The following is a 23,712-nucleotide window of genomic DNA, read 5'->3' as shown; positions in this document are numbered from 1 at the left end:
GGGTTATTATTATAGTATATGGCTGCTACCTCCCCCCGCGCCGCTCACTGCTCCGCAGCTGTGCAGCGCCTTGGCCCCGCTCCGCGCCTGGCCGCCGCCCAAGTCCCTGCTGTGAGGAGAGCACCAGGCCCCGCCCGCGCGGGGGGACACTAACAGCCGGCACACCAACAGACGGGCATGCCAATGACTTCCCCTCCGCCCCTCAGCGCCGCGGGCGGTGGCAGCTCTGTGCCTTGGGGGATGCTAACGCCGCCCGGCCCCGGCCCTGCCCGAGGCTGCGGTGGCCGGCGGAGCACAGCCCGCGGCGGAGCGGGCGCTGCCCTGGCTCCCAGACAGCTGGGGAACGTGGGACTGCGGATTATTGCAGACTAAGCAGTCTGGCTCAGCAGCAGCGGGCGGGGGGAAGCAGGCGGGCGGGCAAGTAGGGGGAGTGTGTATGTGTAAGGAGGGGATGGGAGGAGAGGGGGGTGAGCTCACAGCCAGCCAGCTACCATCAGAATTAGCTCATTGTTCAATATAACCAACACTGGCAGCCAAAACCCATCCTGAGAGAGAAGGAGAGAGACTTTCCCCCAGTCACCCCCACCCCTTTTTCTTTTTTTCTTGAAGGCTGCACTTTGGAAGAGGTGCAGTCATTCTTCCCACACCCCCTACCCTCTCTCCACTCCCCCAACTATAAATTCCATTCTGTAGCATGTTGCCCTTTTTTTAATCCACATTTGTGTTTCAGATCATGTAGAAAGGACAGAAAGTGAGCAGGGAGCTGGGGCTTTTGTCTGTAAGTATATGCAATTCCAATCCACAGTTGTGTTTGGGGTTTTTTTTGTTTGTGGTGTTTTTTTTTTTAATTATCTCTTTCTTTGTTTCTTTTCCTTTCCTTTCGTCCTTAGCTGGACTTTGCTGCAGTTTGACTCCCTTCAGTGCACATTTTCAAATAGGCTTTCTTAAAGAAGATGAGAAACGTGCAGTATATATATTTAACTGTTTGTCTTTATCCTTTAAGGCTGGATTTCTAGGCTGGGGTTTTTTCTGCACACAGTCAAGGGAAGATGTGAAGTGGTTTTCTAAATCTGTTGGGATTTTTTTTTTCCACTCTTGCAATTCAAAACACCAAAATGCATTTTTGAACATAATGCACTTTGCTTTTTTAGCATGCATGAAAGGCTCTCAGATTGGTTTTCCATCTCTTTTCTTCTCCCTTGTAAAGCAAATCTCCCTCTTCTCCACCCTGTCACTGGATTCCTCTCAGGCTGCTGGGGCTTATTTTTAGAAAGCAGTCATTCTTGCAACAGCCTTCTGCATTTTTGCATATGCAGCAGTTAAATTTTGGGTGGTTCTTTTGAAAAAAAAAACAAAAAACCAAACAACAACAACAAAACAAATGCATTTTGGTGTACATTTAGTGATGTGCTTTCTTCCAAATGTTTCTGCGTACACCTATAGATATAAGTTTGCAATTTTATATCCAATCTGTATGTATGTGTTTGTATGTAAATATGACTCGTACCTAATTACATTTCATACATACACACTATAGGTAAGAAATATATAATCAATAGAAGAGAACTTTAATTTTTGTCACTATATGAAAACTGATAAAGGAGTTATGCTACAAATACAGTCAATTAAGAGAGTAGAAATTTAAGGTGACATTTAAATGAGATAGCACCTACTCTTTTTTTTTTTCCCCTTCCTATTTAAAGTAGGAGTGTGTATGTGTGGAATAAAGGGAGAGAAAACTGTAGGTTATGTAATGCAGTGTCATTTCCAAAAATGCCTACTCTCTGGGCCATTGCATTGTGAAAGCCTGACACTATTATACTTGTTTCTTAATTGCAAAACCCCCAACACTTTGTAGTATGCCTGGGAACAATGGACCACCTTTACGGTAAGCATAGGACAATGGATTTTTGTCCACTTGGGTGATTTTTAATTGTGTTAACCATTAAGTATAGTGCTCTTCAGAGAGGTATGAACTGCTAAGAATAGCATAGGGGTTTGCAAATCCAGGTACCAGGGATTCTTTTGTCCTATATTTAAGCCTACCGACCACTGAAGTGCAGATAAGCATGATAGAAGATCTGGTTAGAATAATTTGCATGACTTTAATCTTAATCACTGAAGCTTATACTTGGCTCATTCACTATTATACTGGCAAAAAGCCTTTAAAATGTTGACGCTTGGAATTACATGGTTTTTTCTTTTTTTTTAAAATTATTTTCAGATTGTTCTCCTTGCGCTACTTGAGAGAAACTGCAATCCAAAGACTTAACAGAATCTAAAAATGGTAAGAGTTAGTTGCTTTAGCAAAGAATCAGTAATTTTTTATATAAACACAAACCTTCTTTCTCTATTCCCAACACCCATTTATAAATATGACCCACATAAGACATACTTTTTGAGATTACGGGGATTTGCCATACAATGATTGATGTACTCTGGAAACCTCCATATGTTGGATCTTTGATTTTCATGAGTTTTTTGAATAAAAAACTGAAATCCTTCTTTGTGCAGTAAGGCACAAAGAAGAATAATTAGCTTATAGAAGAATAATTAGCTTATTTACAGAAGAAGAATAATTAGAAGAAAGAAGAAGAAGAATAAAGAAGAATAATTAAGAAGAAGAATTAAGAATAGAGAAGAATAAGAATAATTAGCATAAAGAAGAATAATTAGCTTATTTAAAAAATGAAAAGTATTTAGCAAAGTATGAAAAAATACACATAACATGTAGGAATACATACAGACAAAGCAATATCCAATAATTTCACCTCCACCTTCCCCCCCCAAAAAAAGAAGAAATAAGTAATTGCATTTAGTAAATGAAACATTTAATGTTATTCTGTCAGGGAAGTAAATAAGATGCCAACTAATTTTTCTTATTATTTAATAAATTTTCCAGAAGGATAGCCTTTATTTGTGGTAGGAATCTGTTCCAGAAAAAAAGGATAGGCCTCAGCCTAACTGAACTTATAAACACTTAGTTGGAATGTATTCATTGAACAGTATTGCAGCAGTTATTAATTTCCTTCACTACTAATTATGTTTATATTTTTACTGGTTTGCTGGCCCATTTTTTATAGTGAGCTACTACTGCTGATGAATACCTAATTTTAATGATGAAACATTATACATCTAAACATTCTCTATATATGGTATTCTCTGAGAATGGTTATATGTCTCAGCAGAACAAAGAAAATAATTTTTTATGAAAAGGGTATGTAAGGTAAGCAGAATTAGGTAGATTAGATGCTCTGTAGTCATATAACGTTCTTGATTGAAGATGCAACTATTACTGAAGTATGTCTGAATACATACATTGACATAAATGTGATATATTTTGGGTGCTACATCATACTACTTTCATAGTCAAAAAATCTGCTAATTTCTACAGGGGCGACAGTTTCTCTGAAGTAGCATTGCATAGGGTGTGCATTAGCACAAAATATTTTCCAAAGTGCAAGGCTCTCAAGGACATAGTCTTATAAAGGTGGGGTGTAATTAATTGCATAAATTATTATAATTGTCTCAGTCTTTGGAGTTGTTTTGACTTGGGAGAGGGGGATGAAGCAAAGAATGTTTAAAATAAAAAAATATGTAATCTATTATATGGCTTTTTTTCTGTTTGGCTCCTTGTTTTATAGCATTCCTATCTGCAAAAATAAACTTGCAAATTCTGGAGTTTTAGTCTATTTTGGAATCTACTTTTACCAAAATGCTTTGCTCATCCATATATAAATGAATAGTTGGGTGGGGAATTAAAAGGGAAACGATTCACTTAAATTTTCTATTCCGATTTTCTGATTCTGTTTTTCTATTCACTGTGAATAGAAATCATGCTAAAATATATTCTGTTCACACAACCGTGGAATATTGGATAAGGAAACTTTTCTTACCAACACCAGTGATAATGAGCCCACATTTTGAGATGGTATGCAGGCTGTTATGTGTAATATATGACAATCTATGGAATTAAATTATTTCAGGTTTTGTTAGGCATAAAATAGACATTGTTTTTTACTAGCAGATGGTTCTTAGATTGAAAATCTGATCAACAATCACAAAACAAAATTGGAATTAGGGATTTTCACAACAAATAAAAAACTTTTCAAAAACAGCCAAATAAAAGTTTAATTTATGTTACACTGCAGAACTAACAATAGGGAAACTAAATAAATGGGTTATTACATTTGATTTTCTGCATTTGGATAGTTTTAAGTTGTATTTTATGTTCTGGCCTGGAGGCTGGCTTTACAAAACTGATTTCACTGACTGCTGCAGGAACCTTGCTTTTGTAAAGCCAGCCTCCAGGCCAGAACATAAAATACAACTTAAAACTATCCAAAAGTGATTGCTGATCAGAATTTCAATCTAAGAAAGACTAGATTTTTCCCCAGTTTACAAGGTTGCTTAAAATATGAGACTTGGCAGACTCTCTTCCCCTACCACCATTTTTGGCACAATAATACTAAATATAATGAAGTCAGACCACTGACATACTTTCTTTGCAGTAGTGGACACACTTGTCTTTGGCATAGTTCTTTTATTTATTCCAAGTGTCTCCTTAGCCATTCTAATTTGCAGGAAAGATTCTTCTTTGCATATTTAAGTAATCAACACTTTCTACACTGAAATACATAATTGTCAAAGTTTTTACTTTTTAAGAATATAACAACATATGCAAAGGCTGTATTCCGCTTTCACTGGTCATTGAGAATTTAGCTGTTACATTTCACCAGGCTGAACTAAACTATATAAAGGGGAAAAAATCAAACTATTTCCTTTGCTAAACTGGAGGTACATTAATTATTTAGTTACACTTACAGTAAAATTAAAAGTGGCTAGAATAAGCTTGTTGAGTGAGAACAAATTAATACTTGGTTTAACTCCACTGTTTTAACTTCTGTTTCTTAATGTTTTATTCCATAAAGTATTTCTTAAACTCCTTACAAGTAAAAACAAGCACTGTAGAAGGTTAGTTTTCAATGCTGCTTCTCTTTTTCCTAGACTTAGAATTATGATTTGCTCATACCTGGTCAATAAATCTTTCTTGGAGCTGTATAATATTAACATAATCAATAATTTAAAGACAAATAAAAAGGCAAAAGAGTGTACTTTGTATTGTTCTGACAATTTTAACTCATGGATATTTTGAGCCATCTTACACAAGAACAGCTGACATTTAAGGATCTGTTCTTAATTGTGTAAAATTTATTTGCTTACAAAGCACTCTCTGAGGAAAGAAGGAACCTTTTATATTTCTTTGCAATCTATAAAGTCCCGAGATGATTTTTTTAAAACTTTTTTTTTTTATTTAAAATGTTAGAATTTCAGTATACCACCTTCCTGGAAAGTGCTCTATGTCATAATGTACAAAGTTTTCTGTGACCTCCAGTCAGTTTTCTGTCCAGTTTTCTGTGACCTCCAAGAAGACTTTTAGCAAAACCAGGAAAGACTTTTTTAAGGAACTTTTTTAAGACTTTTTTTGTGAACTGTATAAACGGCCTGTTTGATTTCTTTCTTTAAAAACAAAGTGATCTGTTTGTTTTCTTTTAAAGCACTCCAGTGTGTCCTTTTCCCCCTGTTCCCATTGCAGTTCATTTCTGGACTTCTAGTTTAATATTGAGAGTTTGCAGTGCAGGTGCTAAGGAATTTAAATGGCAGGTTTATCACTAACTAATAAAAGCACATATCAGTAAACAGATACATCCCTTATAATTTAATTTTGACCTACCTGAAAATAAAGAAAAAAAATATTCTAGAGCAGCTCATTATTTTACTTCTGACTTACCATGATTAGATGGCTTTCTTCTAAAGCACTAGTGCTGTGGAATCTCAGAGGCTAGGTATTGTACAGTATAGCTACATCATCCCAAAGCAAAAGACCCTAAAGGGAGGTCATTTGGGTTGAACATTTCCTGTAGTGTATCCTTGTCTGAACTGGATCAGTTATGAGGTTATTTTATCATTTGCATTCTCTGCATTTTATAATCTTACTTGGAAAAAAAGAGAAAAATAGGATGGTGGCCTCTTGGAGAGAAAGACAATTGGGGGAAAGCTTTTTTTTCATTAAGTCAGAGAAAGAAATGACAACCTGCATGTGGATAAAGGGAAAAAATCATCATCCCATTTCTTTTTTGCAGTTCATAAGGAAATGTATAATATCATTTAAGTTAATTGAAGATATGTATACGAGAAAGCTTATATTTAAGATTTCATCCCAACTTACCCATTTAAGAACCTTTTTCCAGTGGGTTATTTGCAGATACTTTTACATATTCTGTAATTTTCTGTGTCTATAAAATGACTTCATTTTAGTTGGAACAACTGTTCATAGCTTTAGGATAATCTATGGAAACTAGAGCCTGGGATTGGTCTGACAGAGGCAAACATTGTTATATACCTTTTATATGCTCTGAGGAATAAGAAGAATGCGATACTAGGATGAGACATTAAGTCCAACCTAATACTAGATAAACACTGGACAAATGTAACTCCTGATTCTGGCATGAGAAAACTTATACTACTTTGTTGATTATTACTGAGTCTGGAACTGGAATTGAATTCTCCTTTATGGTAGTTCAGAACTGCATAGGAGCTTTAGGAATATATCGGATCCTTTTCTGTTTATACGTAGCCACGGGCAGAATTTAGTCAAGAGAAGTTACTGAGAGGTATGATAGTTAAGCAGTTCTGGCCATCTGAATGTGTATATTGTGCTTTTTTAGTGTGCTTATGTATTGTACATGAAGAATACATTTGATGCAATTTGTCCTACAATACTTGATTACTGAAAACTTAGGGAGAATTAAGGCCTTCCTAACTCACAAAATAAATAAGCAGAAATAAAAGCTCACTTTTTGCAATACTTTTGCTAATTCAGCTGTTCAATTGTGTAGAAAAAGCACCTTTACTTGATTATGGCTAGAACAATTTGGAGTTTAAAAAAAAGTAATTGTCCAAAGCAGATACTGTGGGTATTTCTGTGGTAGAATTCATATGCACATTTAAAAGCAAAGTAGCTATATATATGGGAGTCTACACAGTCACAAACATGCACACTCCAGATGCTAACATTTTATAATTGTGCACCAGCATACTGTATCTGAACAGGACAGTGTTGACACATGGAATTGGAGATTTAAATAATACTTTGTCTTTTTCCAGGACAAATCTTTATTGAACCTTTATCACTGAGGCTGAAATCTTGAAAAATCAGAAATAAGAATTAATATACAACTTGTAATAGTATGCAGTCATGACATTGCTTTTCAAGTGTTGGGAGCAAAAGCTTTCACCAATAAACAAATTTTTTGCATCATAATACTGCTGCCCCACACCTGAGCTCTGAGCATTGTGTGTATGCCTAAAGAAAGAGAGACTACACCTAACAGTCCTAGAACAACCTCATAAAAATAATTCAGTTAGTATCATTGACTGGGACAGGATATTTTAATAAAATATTTTAAAATGTTTGTATTTTCCTTTTATTTCAAAGATTTTTTCACTCTGATGCTTTATTAAACCATATTGGTTGAGGGTGCAATCTGTAAAGGTGCAAAAATGTTCTTTTCAAATGTTTAATGTGGAATGATACTATGAATCATTGTTTGAATATTACACTAAATTCAATTTAGGCTTCTGATCTGGCAAATTCACTGTAGCACTACTGAATTAATCCCTATGTAGATGGTCCTCTGTGGGTTGCTGATGTTTCCTTCTGTAAATACTGCATTAAAAAAAACACCTTCAAAATATGTAACATTTTTTTCATCCTGCAAGAAGAAATGTTTCTGGATTAATTTTGTTAACTGTAACCTTCTTGTCTGTCTACTTGCATAGAACACCTTTGTGGCATATATGTTAAAAAAAAGTTCAAAGAAATTTGTATATTCTCACTGAAGGTAGTATAAGCCTTGGCTTAATATGCACATTATCAGAAAGAATTCTTAAAACGTTGATGTTTAGAAAGCACACATTGCCATCATACAGCTACTCAAAAAGATTAAGTTAGAGAGGAACAAATCTTTCTTTATTTTGACAAGAATATATCTGTGACAAAGCTTCCAACATTAAAGGGTACAAGTAAATAACTCTATTACTGTTGGCAGAAAAAAATCCTCTGGAAATACTGGTAAATTTTCTTACCCTTAATTTCTCAGCTAAGTAATTAAATAAAGCAACAAGAACAGAAACAAAATAATTGACTGAAAACTTAAATATCGTTTTAATACTCAGGCCTGTTATAATTGTTTTTCTGTGTGTGTATGTTAATATCTTAAGTAAAATAAGAAAAGCTGCCATTGCAGTACACAGGCAAACAAAATTAACACAAAAAGGTGTTGGGTTGTTTTTTGAGTTTGGCATATTTGTATTTTGATTTTTGTAATGTTTTATAGTTTCAGACTCCATACACTGAAATTTATTGGTGGAATGAAGTAGTTCACAGTTGTTTGCATTAGACAGTTGGCTGCATTAGACAAAGTATTGCCAGCTGGTGGAGGGAGGTGATCCTTCCCCTCTACTCAGCACTGGTGAGGCCACACCTGGAGTCCTGTGTCCAGTTCTGGGCTCCCCAGTACAAGAGAGACATGGACATACTGGAGGGAGTCCAATAAAGGGCCACAAAGATGATTAAAAGACTGGAGCATCTCTCCTATGAGGAAAGGCTGAGAGAGCTGGGACTGTTTCACCTAGAGAAGAGAAGGCTCAGGGAGAATCTTATCAATGCGTATAATACCTGAAGGGAGGGTACAAAGAAGAGGTAGCCAGGCTCTTGTCAGTGGTGTCTGATGACAGGACCAGAGGCAATGGGCACAAACTGAAACACAGGAGGTTCTTGTCTGATCATAAGGAAAGACTTTTTTACTGTGAGGGTGACTGAGCACTGGAACAGGTTGCCCAGGGAGGTTGTGGAGTCTCCCGCCTTGGAGATATTCAAAAGCTGTCTAGACACAGTCCTGGGCAACTGGCTCTAGGTGGCCCTGCTTGAGCAGAGGGGTTTGTCAAGATGACCTCCAGAGGTCCCTTCCAACCTCATCTATTCTGTGATTCTGCGATTCTGTGATTGTTTTATTGGTTAATGGAACTTTTAATATAACATACATTTCTATCTTCTTATTATTTTGGAAAAATATTTGCAATTCTTTTCCTTCCAAGGAGTGTGATACTCTAGTAATGGGTATCTTTGTTAAATTCATGAATTCAGTCAGAAGTTGGATGAGCATTTATGACAGTGTTCAAAATGTACCACTTGATTTCTTTTTCTTCATATGCATGTTAAATATTAACAATGGTTTGCAATGGTTTTTGCATGCTTGATGTAGAAAATGAGCAGCTTGAGACCACTTGTAGCACACAAGCTATATTAATCCTGACTAGTACAGAAAAATGCAAATTTATCTCTGCCAGAAAATTGCATTACACTCAGGTGGTGTGAGGAGGGAGGATTTCTCTCCAGGGAAGAACAATGTGTTCTCTATAACTAGCCTCATTCAGTCATGTATGCCAGAAGACAACTGAAGTTTCTGTTGAGGAGTTCTTACCAGCTGAGGAATTTGGCAGGAATGTGGTGACTATACTCAAGCTAGATTAGGTTGTGTATTTGCCCTTCTCAATACCATACTTGCTCACTTTTGGAGGCCAGTAGTCACTTAAGATACCTCTTGGTGGAAAAGCATGCCTACTCTGAGCACTTAGTCTCTACCAGTATCCTTTCCTGCAGCAAGGGGCTCTGCAACATTAAAGCACGTGTGTTAGAATCATTTAGGTTGGAAAAGACCTTTAATATCATCGAGTCCAACTGCAAACCGAACACTGCCAAGTCTACCACTAAACCATGTCCCTAAGCGCTATGTCTACATAATTTATTACACCTACATGCATCTTTTAAATACTTCCAGGGATGGCGACTCAACCACTTCCCTGGGCAGCCTGTTCCAATGCTTGATAACCCTTTCAGTGAAGTAAAATTTCCTAATATCCAGTCTAAACCTCCCCTGGCGCAACTTGAGGCCATTTCCTCTCGTCCTATCATTTGTTACTTGGGAGAAGAGACCGACCCCCACCTCTCTACAACCTCCTTTCAGGTAGTTGTAGAGAGCAATAAGGTCTCCCCTCAGCCTCCTTTTCTCCAGGCTAAACAACCCTAGTTCCCTCAGCCGCTCCTCATCAGACTTGTGCTCTAGACCCTTCACCAGCTTTGTTGCCCTTCTCTGGACACACTCCAGCACCTCAATGTCTCTCTTGTAGTGAGGGGCCCAAAACTAAACACAGTATTCGAGGTGCGGCCTCACCAGTGCTGAGTACAGGGGCACGATCACTTCCCTAGTCCTGCTGGCCACATGATTCCTGATATAAGCCAGGATGTTATTGGCCTTCTTGGCCACCTGGGCACACTGCTGGCTCATATTCAGCCGGCTATCGACCAACACCCCCAGGTCCTTTTCTGCCAGGCAGCTTTCCAGCCACTCTTCCCCAAGCCTGTAGCATTGCATGGGGTTGTTGTGGCCCAAGTGCAGGACCTTGCACTTGGCCTTGTTGAATCTCATACAATTGGCCCCAGCCCATCGATCCAGCCTGTCCAGGTCCCTCTGTAGAGCCTTCCTACCCTCAAGCAGATCAACACTCCCACACAACTTGGTGTCATCTGCAAACTTACTGAGGGTGCACTCGACCCCCTCATCCAGATCATTGATAAAGATATTAAACAAAACTGGCCCCAAAACTGAGCCCTGGGGAACACCACTTGTGACCGGCTGCCAACTGGATTTAACTCCATTCCCCACAACTCTTTGGGCCCAGCCATCCAGCCATTTTTTTAACCAGCAAAGAGTATGCCTGTCCAAGCCATGAGCAGCCAGTTTCTCCAGGAGAATGCTGTGGGAAACGGTGTCAAAGGCTTTGCTAAAGTCCAGTTAAACAACATCCACAGCCTTTCCCTCATCCATTAAGTAAGTGGGTCACTTTGTCATGGAAGGAGATCAGGTTAGTCAAGCAGGACCTGCCTTTCATAAACCCAGTCACAGCAGTAGGCAGAATCACACTGATGTAACAAGTTAAGTGAGAGAGCAGAATCAGAACATAAGAAAAAAAGTTACTCTAAAACAATTTAAAATGGAGACAAAATTGAAAGCACTGACTGGACAGATGTCTCCAGTATCACAAAGAAGAAGGATTTTTTAATATGTAAACACTCAAAGCCTCAGAGAAATGCTGACATGAATAACATTGTGACATGTTTTGACAGTCTTTGTAAAAATCAATGCAAAATGCTTGATGTACGTTTCCTTTTTTTATACCTTTGAGGTAACATTAGATTGGGAATAGACTGGTAGGTTGACTGGTAGACCTGGGCAGAAGAAAACATGATTAAGAATACATTAACATTTGTGAAACCAATATATAGAATTACCAGGCACAACAACTTGACATACTAGACCTCAACAAAAATTAAAACATTAGCAGAAATTAAAGCTTATTAGCTTTGGGGAAATAAACATTTTACCTGATCTACAAATGATCCTAAACTAAATAAAATCATGTTAGTTTCTTATTTAGGTCAATAGCTCAATTTTCAATGTACACTGGGGCTCCCAGAAGCAATGTTTTTAACCTAAAATTCTGTATCAAAAATGTTCCCTTAAAATCAGGAAATATCAAACACGCAGATGTAAATTTTCCTTCCTATTCTCAGAATCATCATGAACAGAAGAAACATTCTTTGTACTGCAGTTGCGATGTTTCTTTTCAGAAAATAAATAATACCAGCTAAACATTTCAAATCTATGGCCTTAATTTTCATAATTAGGAAGGTATAGATACCTATGTTTAGGTCTCGTCTTTCTTGTAAAGAACACTTTTAAAAGCACAAGTAGTCACTAATTTAGCTAGAAACAACTAAAATAATGACTGCATCTTACTTCGTGTTAAGTGTCCACATCTGAATGGTTTAAAACTTCAGCGTAATATGCAAACCCTTCTGAATGCCAGCATTTCACCTTCAGAAGCCAAAGGGAGTGACACATTGCCCACCTCTGCTTCTGTACAACCTCTCTGCCTGTGGCACATGAAGGACCTGTGTGGGCTGCACTGTATAGCTCCAGCCAGGTGGTGGCACATCCAGAAATCCCACAGAAATTCATGAGGATACCATCTAGTCAGACTTTGTTTTCCAGGTGACAGGGAGTTGATCCCAGCAACACAGTACGGCCATTTGCAAAGCTGAAGAAGTTATGACATTTGAAAAAGATAGCTAGAAGGTTTTCACATAAATTTTTTTTTCTCTCTCTCCTTCTTCTATTTCCCTCCCCTGAATTGAAGATATTGTATTGCTGTATGGTCTTAAAATCATATTTTTAGTCAATTTTGTGCAATTACTCAGATAACTTTCTTATACATGTCATAGGAAGCTGTAAATACATATATAAAAGATGCAAACTATAAATTATATTATGGATGAAAACAGGAGTGAGTACTTTGAATAAGCTGATGTAGATGAGCCAAGGTAGGAGACTACATGGAAGCATACACTTCAATTTCACCTGAAGAATACAAGCTTTAAGAAGGGAGAAAGAAACTATGGAAGATGGATTTATATGAAACAATTTGTATTTTAAACCTAGGAAAATTACTTCTAAAGTTACTTCCTTATGTCATGTAGAGAAGAAGCAGATGACATCCTATTCTGTGAAACTGACAGAAACTGAGGACATGATGAACAAGGACTGCAAAGAAACCCTAATGAATAAACTTGCTAATTCATCTAGAGTGTGGAGAGGGGAATGCAAGCAAAAGCTTACTTGTCTCATTTAGGCTTTTTCATGTCTATGTGGTTGTGAGTTTGGATCATCAGATGGGGAGGAATAAAAAGCAGCAGTAATATCTTGCCCATGAAAAGGCAGAACCAACAAATCATGCTGATGCACAGAAGTCAAAGGGAGTACTGTGTCCAGTTCTGGGCTCCCCCGTACAAGAAAGACATGGACATACTGGAGAGAGTCCAATAAAGGGCCATGAAGATGATTAAAAGACTGGAGCATCTCTCCTATGAGGAAAGGCTGAGAGAGCTGGGACTGTTTGCCCTAGAGAAGAGAAGGCTCAGGGGGAATCTTATCAATGTGTATAAATACCCAAAGGGAGGGTACAAAGAAGAGGTAGCCAGGCTCTTGTCAGTGGTGTCTGATGACAGGACAAGAGGCAATGAGCACAAACGGAAACACAGGAGGTTCAGTCTGAACATAAACAGGTTGCCCAGAGAGGTTGTGGAGTCTCCCTCCTTGGAGATATTCAAAACTGTCTGGACGTAGTCCTGGGCAACTGGCTCTAAGTGGCCCTGCTTGAGCAGGGGGGTTGGACCAGATGACCTCCAGAGGTCCCTTCCAACCTCAACCATTCTTTGTGATTCTTTGATTCTGTGGAAGTTCAGGTGTGCAATTGTCCTGCCATATCCTGCCAATATACTGCCATGCATTAATTCTTACTGTAATGGCAGCTACAGTCTAGCCAAAAAGGTAGATTACTTGGAACAATCCCAGAAAGGAAGAGAACAATTGTATTATTGTTCATCAGTTCTCTCAAACTGTTACAATTCTCACATCCTGCTTATTATACAAAGGTACATTGTCTAAGTTCCTATGGAGATAGGGTAGGGCTCTACAATGGATTTCTATAGCAGCATCAATCTTTATGTGAATTGTATACTTACATTTGATTATTACAACAAAACCATTTATCTACATCTATATGCTGTGTGGAAGAAACCAAGTGCTAAATTATTTTCTCCACTCATTTTTTAATGTTCCTGGCACTAATCTGGAAAGTAGGATTGCTAGAGCTACCCTAACAGTATATTTAAAATGTGAAGACAGGTTATTTTGAGATAACTTGCTGTACCTCAAGCAGAGGCTCAGACTTGTGATGCAGAGCCACACAAAAATACCCAATCAAGTTGGCAAAGTCAGGAGACCTCACACCTGCTAAACCAGTTGTTCACATTGTTTTTAAATGGTTAATTAAGTTTGCATTTTAACTTGGTAAACTTGTGGTTTCTGTTAGTTTAATAGGGAAAGCCTCCTCACTGAGCCTGTTTCTAAATCAGCCTTTCAAGATAGCAACATCCCACTTGATTGTGACTACAGCTTCTTAAATATAATAAAGAATCAAAACTTCAGTGACTTAGTCTTTGAAATAAGGAGTAATGATGAGCACTCTTGATGTTATACTGGTGTTTCTCTCTCCAGAAGATTCAGAAGGCAAAAGTTGATTGATAGCAGACTGCCATCCAACTAAACTCTGAGAAGCAGCAACTATTCAGCTGACAGTTGCTATATGTATTAAATCTTGCACACTAGGTTTGGAACATGGTGGATGTTAATCATATGCTTTCATAATGTTCCTCTCACAATGTTAAAAATAAACTACTGTAGATGGGAGCACTAGTTTACCTCTTGCACTGAAGTTAATGATAAAACATGCATTGATCCTAGCACAAGTTTTTCTTCCAATTTTGTTTAAAATGAATTAGTTTTTTAACAGAATGATTTATCTGATATTCAAGTAGCAGTGAAATAAGATTTTTAGTGAAGGCTCTTTGTGTGTCTGGATGGTGATGGTGGGCTCTTGGTTTTAAATAGAACTTTTTACTGTAGTAGGATGCATTTGGGGGATTGAAAAGTGGATTGTACTATATGCTAGGAAAAGTCATTGCAGCTCAAACCAGCTGGTAACTAAGAAACTTAAGATACTGCAAAGAAATAGCTGTTTCCACTTAGCAGGGAACTATGTTATAATTTTTGCACAAGAAAATGCATCAGGACTCAACTTAACTGGGAAAGAAAATCTGCTAGACACTTTCAGTGATGCTGAGACCAGCCAAAAAAGAAAAAAAATCTACAACCTTTTCTCCAGGAGCTTTAATACCATTGATTTGCGTCATTGCAACACAGAGGAACAGTGATGAAAAAATCTCTTAACTACTTGAAAGGAATGTAGATATGGAAATGAGGAGCAGTGTTCCTTTCTGGCTATATGGTTTGTCCCCACAGGAGCATGGTATGAGGACAACATCTCTCCATTCTGGATTATGTGCTGCTAAAGAAGCGCAGGGCCCTCAGTCCTCAGAACTGCATCAGTGAAGTTTTAGTGCACTGCAGAGGGGAAGAGCATGCCATGAAAGAAGTGTGCTGCCACTTTTTTTCCTTCTCTTCAACATATACATGTTTCATTTTACTCCTCTGTTCCTCAGCATGTGGCCATTTGTGTCTGCTGTTAAACTACTAATCCATCTAGTAAAGCTTGTCTTTTTTTTTGCTTTTTTTCTAAGTCAGCTAGTGAAGAATTACTAGAGCTGGTGACCTTTTCTTTGGAACTAGGAATTTCTTGAGAACTTTTCATCAAGTTTTTGTTTCTTTGTTTTCCAAAGAACTGGTTTACATGATAAACAACTTATCTGAAACTTGTCAAAAGGTGATTCCTGTTGTAATTGGAGCAGTTTGTTTTCTTTGTCAAGCTCATAGGTCAGAATTCCAGACTACAGTGGAATTTAACTCCTGCATATCAGAATGAGACTTGATGAACAGGAATTCAGTCATGGTAAAAAGAAAAAAAAAAAGATAGAAAAAGTAACTGTGGGGGCTTTCCTTGTTTGTTTCTTAAATATAAAAACCTTGGAAATGCTTAACAGGAGTGTGCTCATTGTACTAAAAACCTACATTTGTGATATCTTAAGTCTGTTCTTTTTCCTGATGAATGTATCTGACTGTTTGATAGATGCTCTTGATGTGTACGAATGAAGAACAGGGAGCAAGAAATTAATTTTAGCATTTTGTTGTGACTGATACAGTAGATTTAGTCCAGCTCTTTTACAATTATTTTACATATCAGTTTTGAAGATGGGCAAAACTTTGTGCTCCCTTTCTATTGCTCATAAAGAGGAAGAAGCTTTATAAGAGGACCAGTAGCTCAAAATGGAAGAATAGAATCATAGAATCATAGAATATCTCAAGTTGGAAGGGACCCATAAGGATCATCGAGTCCAACTCCCTGCTCCTCGCAGGACTACCTAAAACTAAATCCTATGACTAAGAGCGTCGTCCAGACGCTCCTCAAACTCTGATAGGCTTGGTGCTGTGACCACTTCCCTGGGGAGCCTGTTCCGGTGACCGACCACCCTCTCAGTGAAGAACCTTTTCCTAAGGTCCAATCTGAACTTCCCCTGACGCAGCTTCATTCCATTTCCTCATGTCCTATCGCTGGTCACCAGAGAGAGGAGATCAGTACTTCCCCTTCCCCTGCCCCCCTTGAGGAAGTTGTAGACTACAATAGGTGTTAGGGTTTTGAAATGCTGGTTAAACAGAGCCCTTGCAATAGCAAAAAGAGGATTCTCGGTTTGTTGAACAGAGAAAAGAAGACCTTACTCTCAGAAATCCTTCCGATTTTGAACAAAGTAGCAGTAAGTAGTTTTGCATTCCTGATTCTGTAATAGCTGGTAAATCAATTGGGCATTTATTTTCCTCTACCTTTGCTTTTTCTGATTTTTATTCTTAATTTTGATATTTTTTTTAGACTTTTAAGAAAACAGAGGCTAAAAAAGTTAAAACCATCTTCCATATTTGAAGTTGGCCTCAATTTCTAAGGCAGAACTGCTTTGTTGTTGCAGAACAGTCTCACACAGCACCTACCAGATCAGTGGGTTTCTTTTCCCCTGACTTATTAAAATGGGAGTGAATGTTTTTGTGTATCACATGTTCTGCCAGAAAATAATGCTTCTAAGGCATATAATGTTGTTAGTCAGATGTTTAGGAGTGATCCACTCCAATAGTTTATGGATGAAGTTTACTAACTTGGTTTTTTACTAATGATTATCAAACACTGAGGCTATCGGCTTGAGTCAGCATACTGCTCTTATACATTATCTAGACTTGCAGGTACTTTAGTTTTCAGTCCATCTGTCCAATTCTTTTTTGAATCCTGATTATTTTTGTTATTTATTGTTATTTTCCAATATTGTTATTTTTGTTAATTGTTATTATCGAAGCCTGTACTCTCATAGTAATCATGCAGGAAATACTAAGAAATGAAAATATGGTGTGTATCAATTAAAGCATTTATCTAGAAGTGTTTGCTTCATGCTAACAGCTGGAATATTTTAAGCCTTACATCCTACTCTGTAATGGAACATTGCTTTGCAATTTTTTGCTCCATATGGCTCATAATGAAACATTAATATCAGTTGTTTTGAGCTGCTGTAATTGACTAAAAGTTCTCACTGTGTCTTTATAACACCCTAGTAACCAGCATATCTGAACAGTTAAGTAGTTTCTGCATTTTAAAGAGGATGTAGCATGGCAAGACATGTCTTTTTTTTATTTTTCCTTGTGGACTGTAGTAAGTCCTGAGTGGACTTTTCTACACTGGCATCTTTTTTCCATTCCAGAATCTTCCTTCATTTAGCCAAAATCCAAGCTATGATTACCCAGCCTTTCAGTGTTGTATGAAAGACAGGTAATTACAGTCCTTTGGCTGCCCTGTTAAGGACTTTGATACAGTTATAGCACAGCAGTTACTACACATGGAGTAGGTCCATGTGATTATTATCTCCCAATGGTGGCCACAGTAGATGTTTTTGAAGAAGGTATTAAAAAAGTAGGACAGTAACTGAATATTTTGTCCATAGAGGAAATTAATGTGAAAGATAATTTGGGGTTTTTTTCTTTTTCTTTTGTTTGTTTTGTTTAACCCTGGAGCATAGTTGTTAGTATATCTTACAGTTTACACCTTTTCCTTACCCCACCCAAAAACCCATTCTCAAACTGTAGTGCCTCTAAGTTCTTATGAATTCAAGTCTAGATGCTCCTTTTTGTCATTTAACTGCAGGTGCTTATTTTATTCCTACTGAATTATTAATAGGGGTGACAAGGTCTATAGGATAACTTGAATCCATCTCAGACTTCACAGAAAATATAGAAGCTCATATTCATTATAATGAGTAATACTGTATTCTGTTGCTAATTTGTTCCTTCTATAGGAAAATATGCATTTTTGTGTACTCGCAGGTTTGAGCATGTCCTGTGGTAGAGCTGAACCATTATTGCTGATTCATACCATGCATTTTCATACAAAGGGTATGACTAAACAACAAAATCAAGGCATAAATGCAGGATGGGTAATCAGTGATTATAAATAACAGGAGAGCTTAGGGGTTACTTGGTATCTCATTTGAGTGTCTCAAAGATTCAATGTGAACATTAACTGATGAATGCACAGAGTACCCTGTGCTGTGTAGTAGTTATCCCTATGTCAGCCATACCTAGAGAGCTTAACTGACTTGCCTGAGATCATATAGTAAGCTAAAATATAAAATAAAATTTGATGCTTTAATCAGTAGACAGCACTGCATTTTGTACTGTGGAAAATCATAGGAGAGTTTATCAGAATAGGCACTACCTTAGGCTCTGTGTTTTAAATTTCTCTCCTCTGTTTCCTACTTTACAGTAGAGTTCAGGATTTTCTTTGGAAAGATGATTTAAATAATCCTCTAATAATTTCTCCAAGATGCATCTAGTCCAGTTGTGACTAGTAATTGTCAACATGCAACTCCACAAAAATGAAAACATTTCTCTGGTTTCAATGTAGATACAATGGCAAGCAGGTGAATAAAAGCCAGTTCACCAGGAATTTAAGTGACAAGGTAAATTTTGAGTCCCAAAGTACAAACAAGTTTGAAGGGTGTAACTTATAAAGTAGTTCAGCTTGAAACAGTTTGACATTCAGCCACTGCGCAGAAAGAGTTTAATTCACAAACCAAAGGCCCAGTAGGCAGACCCAGCAGGAAAATAAATTTTAAATCTTCAGTGTCATATACAACTTGTACCTGAGCACTTCAGTGTTTAATGAGAGCGAGATGGAGAAATGCTCCAGTCCCCATCCTGAAGCTGAGAAACTGAAGCACAGGAGGTCTGCAGCTCAGATTCATCATAATTGGCATTTATTCACTCTAGGTTCCCACTGTAGTCAGTGGCCTGCTTTGGATCTTACCCATTTTTGTGATGGGTGAGTGTCTCTTGATTGCAGAGCAGACCTAGGGAAAGTGGGCTCTTTCCTTAGTGTCTCAGGTGGAATGTATCAGCCCAGATCATCTCTCCTGTGGTTGCATAGTACGTTTTGTCACAGAGCAGTTGTAGGCCAGTACCATAACAATTAAATCCTGCTGCCAGCTACTTTATCATGTCCTTTATAATGTTTTGGAATTCCTTTAATGTCTAAAAAAATAAGGTACTAACACAGATATATATATATATATATATATATATATATATAAAAAAAACACACTAACACAGATTATAACTATGTTCAATGGCCTCAGAAAGTAGTAAGTTCCAGTTCGTAGTTCACTGTGAAAGGATTATCAAAGGTGTGTTCCCCTTGTCTCCTGCAGTCTTCAGCAAAGTTAATAATCTTCATTAGTCTTGCCAGTGAATTATGGCTGCTAGTGGTGCTGTGCACAGCTGTAATTAATTCAGGAGTGTACTGTGGGAGTTGTTCATTCTGTTTTTTCTTCCTCCAGACCCTCAATAAGACAGTAGTCTGTAATGTCCTTTACCAGGGATGTTGTATAACAGGAGTTGGAGGCAGAAGAGAGTGGGCATGTATGTGGTCTCACAAAATCCTAAATAAGTTTAATAGTAACAGACATCCTCTTATATGTGTAAATCTTGCCATATTACAGATTTTCTTAAAGAGATTCTAAAAGCCATATTACAAAAAGATACATCCTATACTCTTTGAAAAAGCCTGTTGAATGCAGATTGCCATATACAATATAGTTGAAATACTCTAGGGACAGATCTTGTTGTCATGGGTACTCAAAAAATGTATACTGAGCATAAAACACAGCTCTAGGTCTTTGGGCCAAACTCAACTGACATTAGACTTTCGGTTTTAGTAATGTGATCTGTCACATGAACACCATTTGATTGCATTTAATGGATATCTTCTTGTTAGTAAGAAATTATATGTATTTATGTCACTACAGGTTTATCAACCAAGGTTAACGATTTGGGTTAGCCAGAAACTCTTTCCAACCAGCCCAGGGAATGGGGAATTTCCAAAGGTAAAGTTATTTATGTAATTTCTTTCATCTAACAAACAGTTTATTAAGATGAAAGTTTTCTCTAAAAAAACCCCACTGTGAAAGTTCATTAGATTTTATTTTATAACTGCTTCAAGAGAGTAGCCAGCTCTCATGATTTCATCATGAGTTTCATGATATTATGTTTTTTCTTAAAGCCTTGACAGTTAAGTGAGTCTAATATTGTTTTTCCTCTCTGCAGGGATATCTTCCTATCTCAAAGGAAGTAAATCGCAAGAAGAAAAGTGAGGCTGAAGTGGCATTCCTGACTCCAGTAAATGGCTATGGACAAGATTTCACCAAAATCAATTACCTCTACTCTTTTCAGTCATAACTCTTCCATTTGTATTACATATGGTTCTATGGGTTTGATGAGGTCATGGTGTCATATATCAAGAATTGTTTCTGTGTAAATCATCAAGTGTAAGAAGAAACTATGGGACTCTGAGCCTTGCTTTAGAGAATAATAGTGGAATAAATGTGTATCATAAAAATAGTTTTTAACATTCTGACTCAAGTGAAAGCTCTCAGAATTTCACACTGTGAATCCATGTTTACAAACATTACAGGTGGGCCTTCAGGCCTGGTTCTACTACAGCAACGTCTTCCACTACTCAAACTCCACGGCTCGCATGCAACTGGTAAACTGCTCGCCCTCTCTGTTTCCACCATCCCTAACTGCTTCTTGCAGAGGCTGAGAGTCCCCCCCCCCCCCTTTTTTTTTAATTTAGATGTAACAATCCTAGTACTTTATTTTCAGCAATTGTCTGTATATCTCTATATTTTATCCATGTACTCTTTTGATGTATAGAAGTAGCATGAAACTCATGGTTTCCTTGTGGTAAGTGATTGTGATGCTGCCACGGGATTTGAGACACTGATGAATGGTGCTATTTTGGACTTTAAATATGCTCCTTGGCAAGGTAGCTCTGATGGTATTATTTTTTTATTTCCATGTTCTGAGAAGGTGTTGGTACTTTGTTTTTCTGAATGTTGTTCTTTAGACTGGACTGATTTGTTTACTTGTGTCTTCAGTGTGGCTTTCTTATTCAGTGCTGTAGATGAGTAACTACTTAAAGTATACAAGCAAGGAACTGATTCCCTATCAGGGTACACTCACAAACATGCAGTTATAGTGGGAGCAATCACAAAACTGTAATTTACTTTAAATTTCCTTTCTGATTCCTATCCACCTAACTTGGAGAAAGACAAGCAATAATTTTTCTTCACTTTCAAAATTTATTTTGTTTTTTTTTTGTCTTTTTTTAAAGCCTTTTTGAAAGAAAGAACAAGTTTTAATGTCTTCTTCAAATCCATATAATAGAGGATAATAGGGGGAAAGGGTACATTTCCAAAGTACTGTCAACATGTGGATTTTACTTTTTTGGTCTTGCTCCCAGAGAACTAAGAATACAAAACAATACAAAACACAAAGCTAACTAGTATCATCTACTCATGGAATGTTGTTGTGCTAGACACAGTCTGAAAGCCCACCTTAATTTTTTAGATAACTCTTGTCTTTTATATCTTCCTTTTACAGGGCAAGCTTTGTTCTGGTTTAGCTGCTGATTGTTAAATACCAATGCATGCACTGCACTTCCTAGATTTCTTTCCTTTCCCCACTTTCTATATCCCTCTTCTTGTATATTTTATTTTCCAATAGTTTAGATACATCTACTGTGCTGTATATAGAACAAGAAATAATATTCAGCATTTGTAGCATTTATGTGTAGTTGCAGCTGTATACTGCTGAAAATGCAGGCTTTTGTAACAATGTGGTCTTTAATAATGCACTACAAGTACCCAATGCATTTTAGCTATTTTAGTAGGATTTGTTCAATAAATATGCAAGCTCTAAAGGTAGCTATGATGTCTCTCTTTTCTTACTGTAAAAGGAGGGCTCCTTTACTATATCTTTGCACCTGTTCTTTACATGAATTCTGAGTTTATTTCAGAAATATGTGGTAATGTAACAGGTGATTCCTTTTGAATTGTTGTCTGCTAAACAATAGCTATTCAGATAACCTAAATACCAGATCTGGATCTGGGAAATGATAGCTGCCAGAGCTATCTCTTAAGATTTGTGAGTAGCTGGGTCAGATGTGATACTTGATGCCACTTTTAGTAATCCTAGAAGGAGACTGTGGGGTTGTATGCATGGCAAGTACAATACATTTCATTTTCCATCCCTGATAAAAGAAACTGAATTAACAGGCCATTTTTCTATTATGTGTAAGTTAGTTTTAGAGAATGTTGATATATGCATCTCTCTCTCAAAAGCAATTTTATCAGTAATATCTGCATTTGTTAGGTTTAGAATGTATATTGGATTCATTTTAGCATAGAACACAAATTTAGCAGCATTTCGTCCCCCTGTACTCGGCACTGGTAAGGCCGCACCTCAAATATTGTGTTCAGTTTTGGGCCCCTCACTACAAGAGAGACATTGAGGGGCTGGAGTGTGTCCAAAGAAGGGCAACGAAGCTGGTGAAGGGTCTAGAGCACAAGTCTTATGAGGAGCGGCTGAGGGAACTGGGGTTGTTTAGCCTGGAGAAAAGGAGGCTGAGGGGAGACCTTATCGCTCTCTACAACTACCTGAAAGGAGGTTGTAGAGAGGTGGGGGTCGGTCTCTTCTCCCAAGTAACAAGTGATAGGACAAGAGGAAATGGCCTCAAGTTGCACCAGGGGAGGTTTAGACTGGATATTAGGAAATTTTACTTCACTGAAAGGGTTATCAAGCATTGGAACAGGCTGCCCAGGGAAGTGGTTGAGTCACCATCCCTGCAGGTATTTAAAAGACCTTTGGATGAGGTGCTTAGGGACATTGTTTAGTGGTGGTCTTGGTAGCGTTAGGTTTACGGTTGGACTCGATCTTAAAGGTCTTTTCCAACCTATACAATTCTGTGATTCTGTGATTTTTTTAAAACACAAGCAGAGATCTACCAATTAAAAGCAGATGTAGGTCTGCCCCTGAAGTTTTCCAGTCATGAGACCAAATGAATGCAATTACGTATGCCATGAGTGTTTTTCACTCATGTGAATTCACTAAAGTGAATTTACACAGGGATTGAGTTTAGCTTGATGACTTTGGTTGTATCTGTACTGGTTTCAGCTGGGATAGAGTTAACTTTCTTCATAGTACCTTGTATGGTGCTATGTTTTGGATTTGTGATGAAAATGGTGTTGATAACACACTAATGTTTTAGTTATTGCTGAGCAGTGCTTACACAGAGTCAAGGCCTTTTCTGTTTCTCACACTGCCCCGCCAGCAAGTAGGCTGGGGGTGCACAAGAAGTTGGGAGGGGACACAGTACTGGGTTATTTTTTTTTGCATTGCTTATTTTTTTTCTTGGCTTTGTTCCCCCCCCCCCCCATTGTTTTCTCTTTTTTTCTCTCTTTTTAAAAAATTATTAAACTCTCTTTATCTCAACCCATGAGTTTTCTCACATTTACCCTTTTACAACTTTTCATATAACAACATTATTGTGCTGGTTTTGGCTGGGATAGAGTTAAATTTCTTCATACTAGCTGGCATGGGGCTATGTTTTGGACTTGTGCTGAAAACAGTGTTGATAACACACTGA

The 23,712-nt window shown here is 37.7% G+C and overlaps 1 protein-coding gene across 1 annotated transcript; it reads left to right on the top strand.

Moving 5' to 3' along the window:
* The first annotated feature begins 491 nt into the window (after nucleotides 1–491).
* On the top strand, nucleotides 492–21,978 carry LOC140650780 (neuronal regeneration-related protein-like). The gene is made up of 5 exons (XM_072859535.1): nucleotides 492–626; nucleotides 731–778; nucleotides 2,225–2,287; nucleotides 20,033–20,110; nucleotides 20,331–21,978. The coding sequence occupies exons 3-5, from the start codon at nucleotides 2,285–2,287 to the stop codon at nucleotides 20,460–20,462; spliced, it is 213 nt and encodes a 70-aa protein (XP_072715636.1). The 5' UTR covers nucleotides 492–626; nucleotides 731–778; nucleotides 2,225–2,284; the 3' UTR covers nucleotides 20,463–21,978.
* Nucleotides 21,979–23,712: the final 1,734 nt, after the last annotated feature.

This window comes from Ciconia boyciana, chromosome 4, assembly GCF_034638445.1.
Source record: "Ciconia boyciana chromosome 4, ASM3463844v1, whole genome shotgun sequence".
NCBI classification, from domain to species: domain Eukaryota; kingdom Metazoa; phylum Chordata; class Aves; order Ciconiiformes; family Ciconiidae; genus Ciconia; species Ciconia boyciana.
This window is presented reverse-complemented; position numbering and strand designations above follow the sequence as displayed.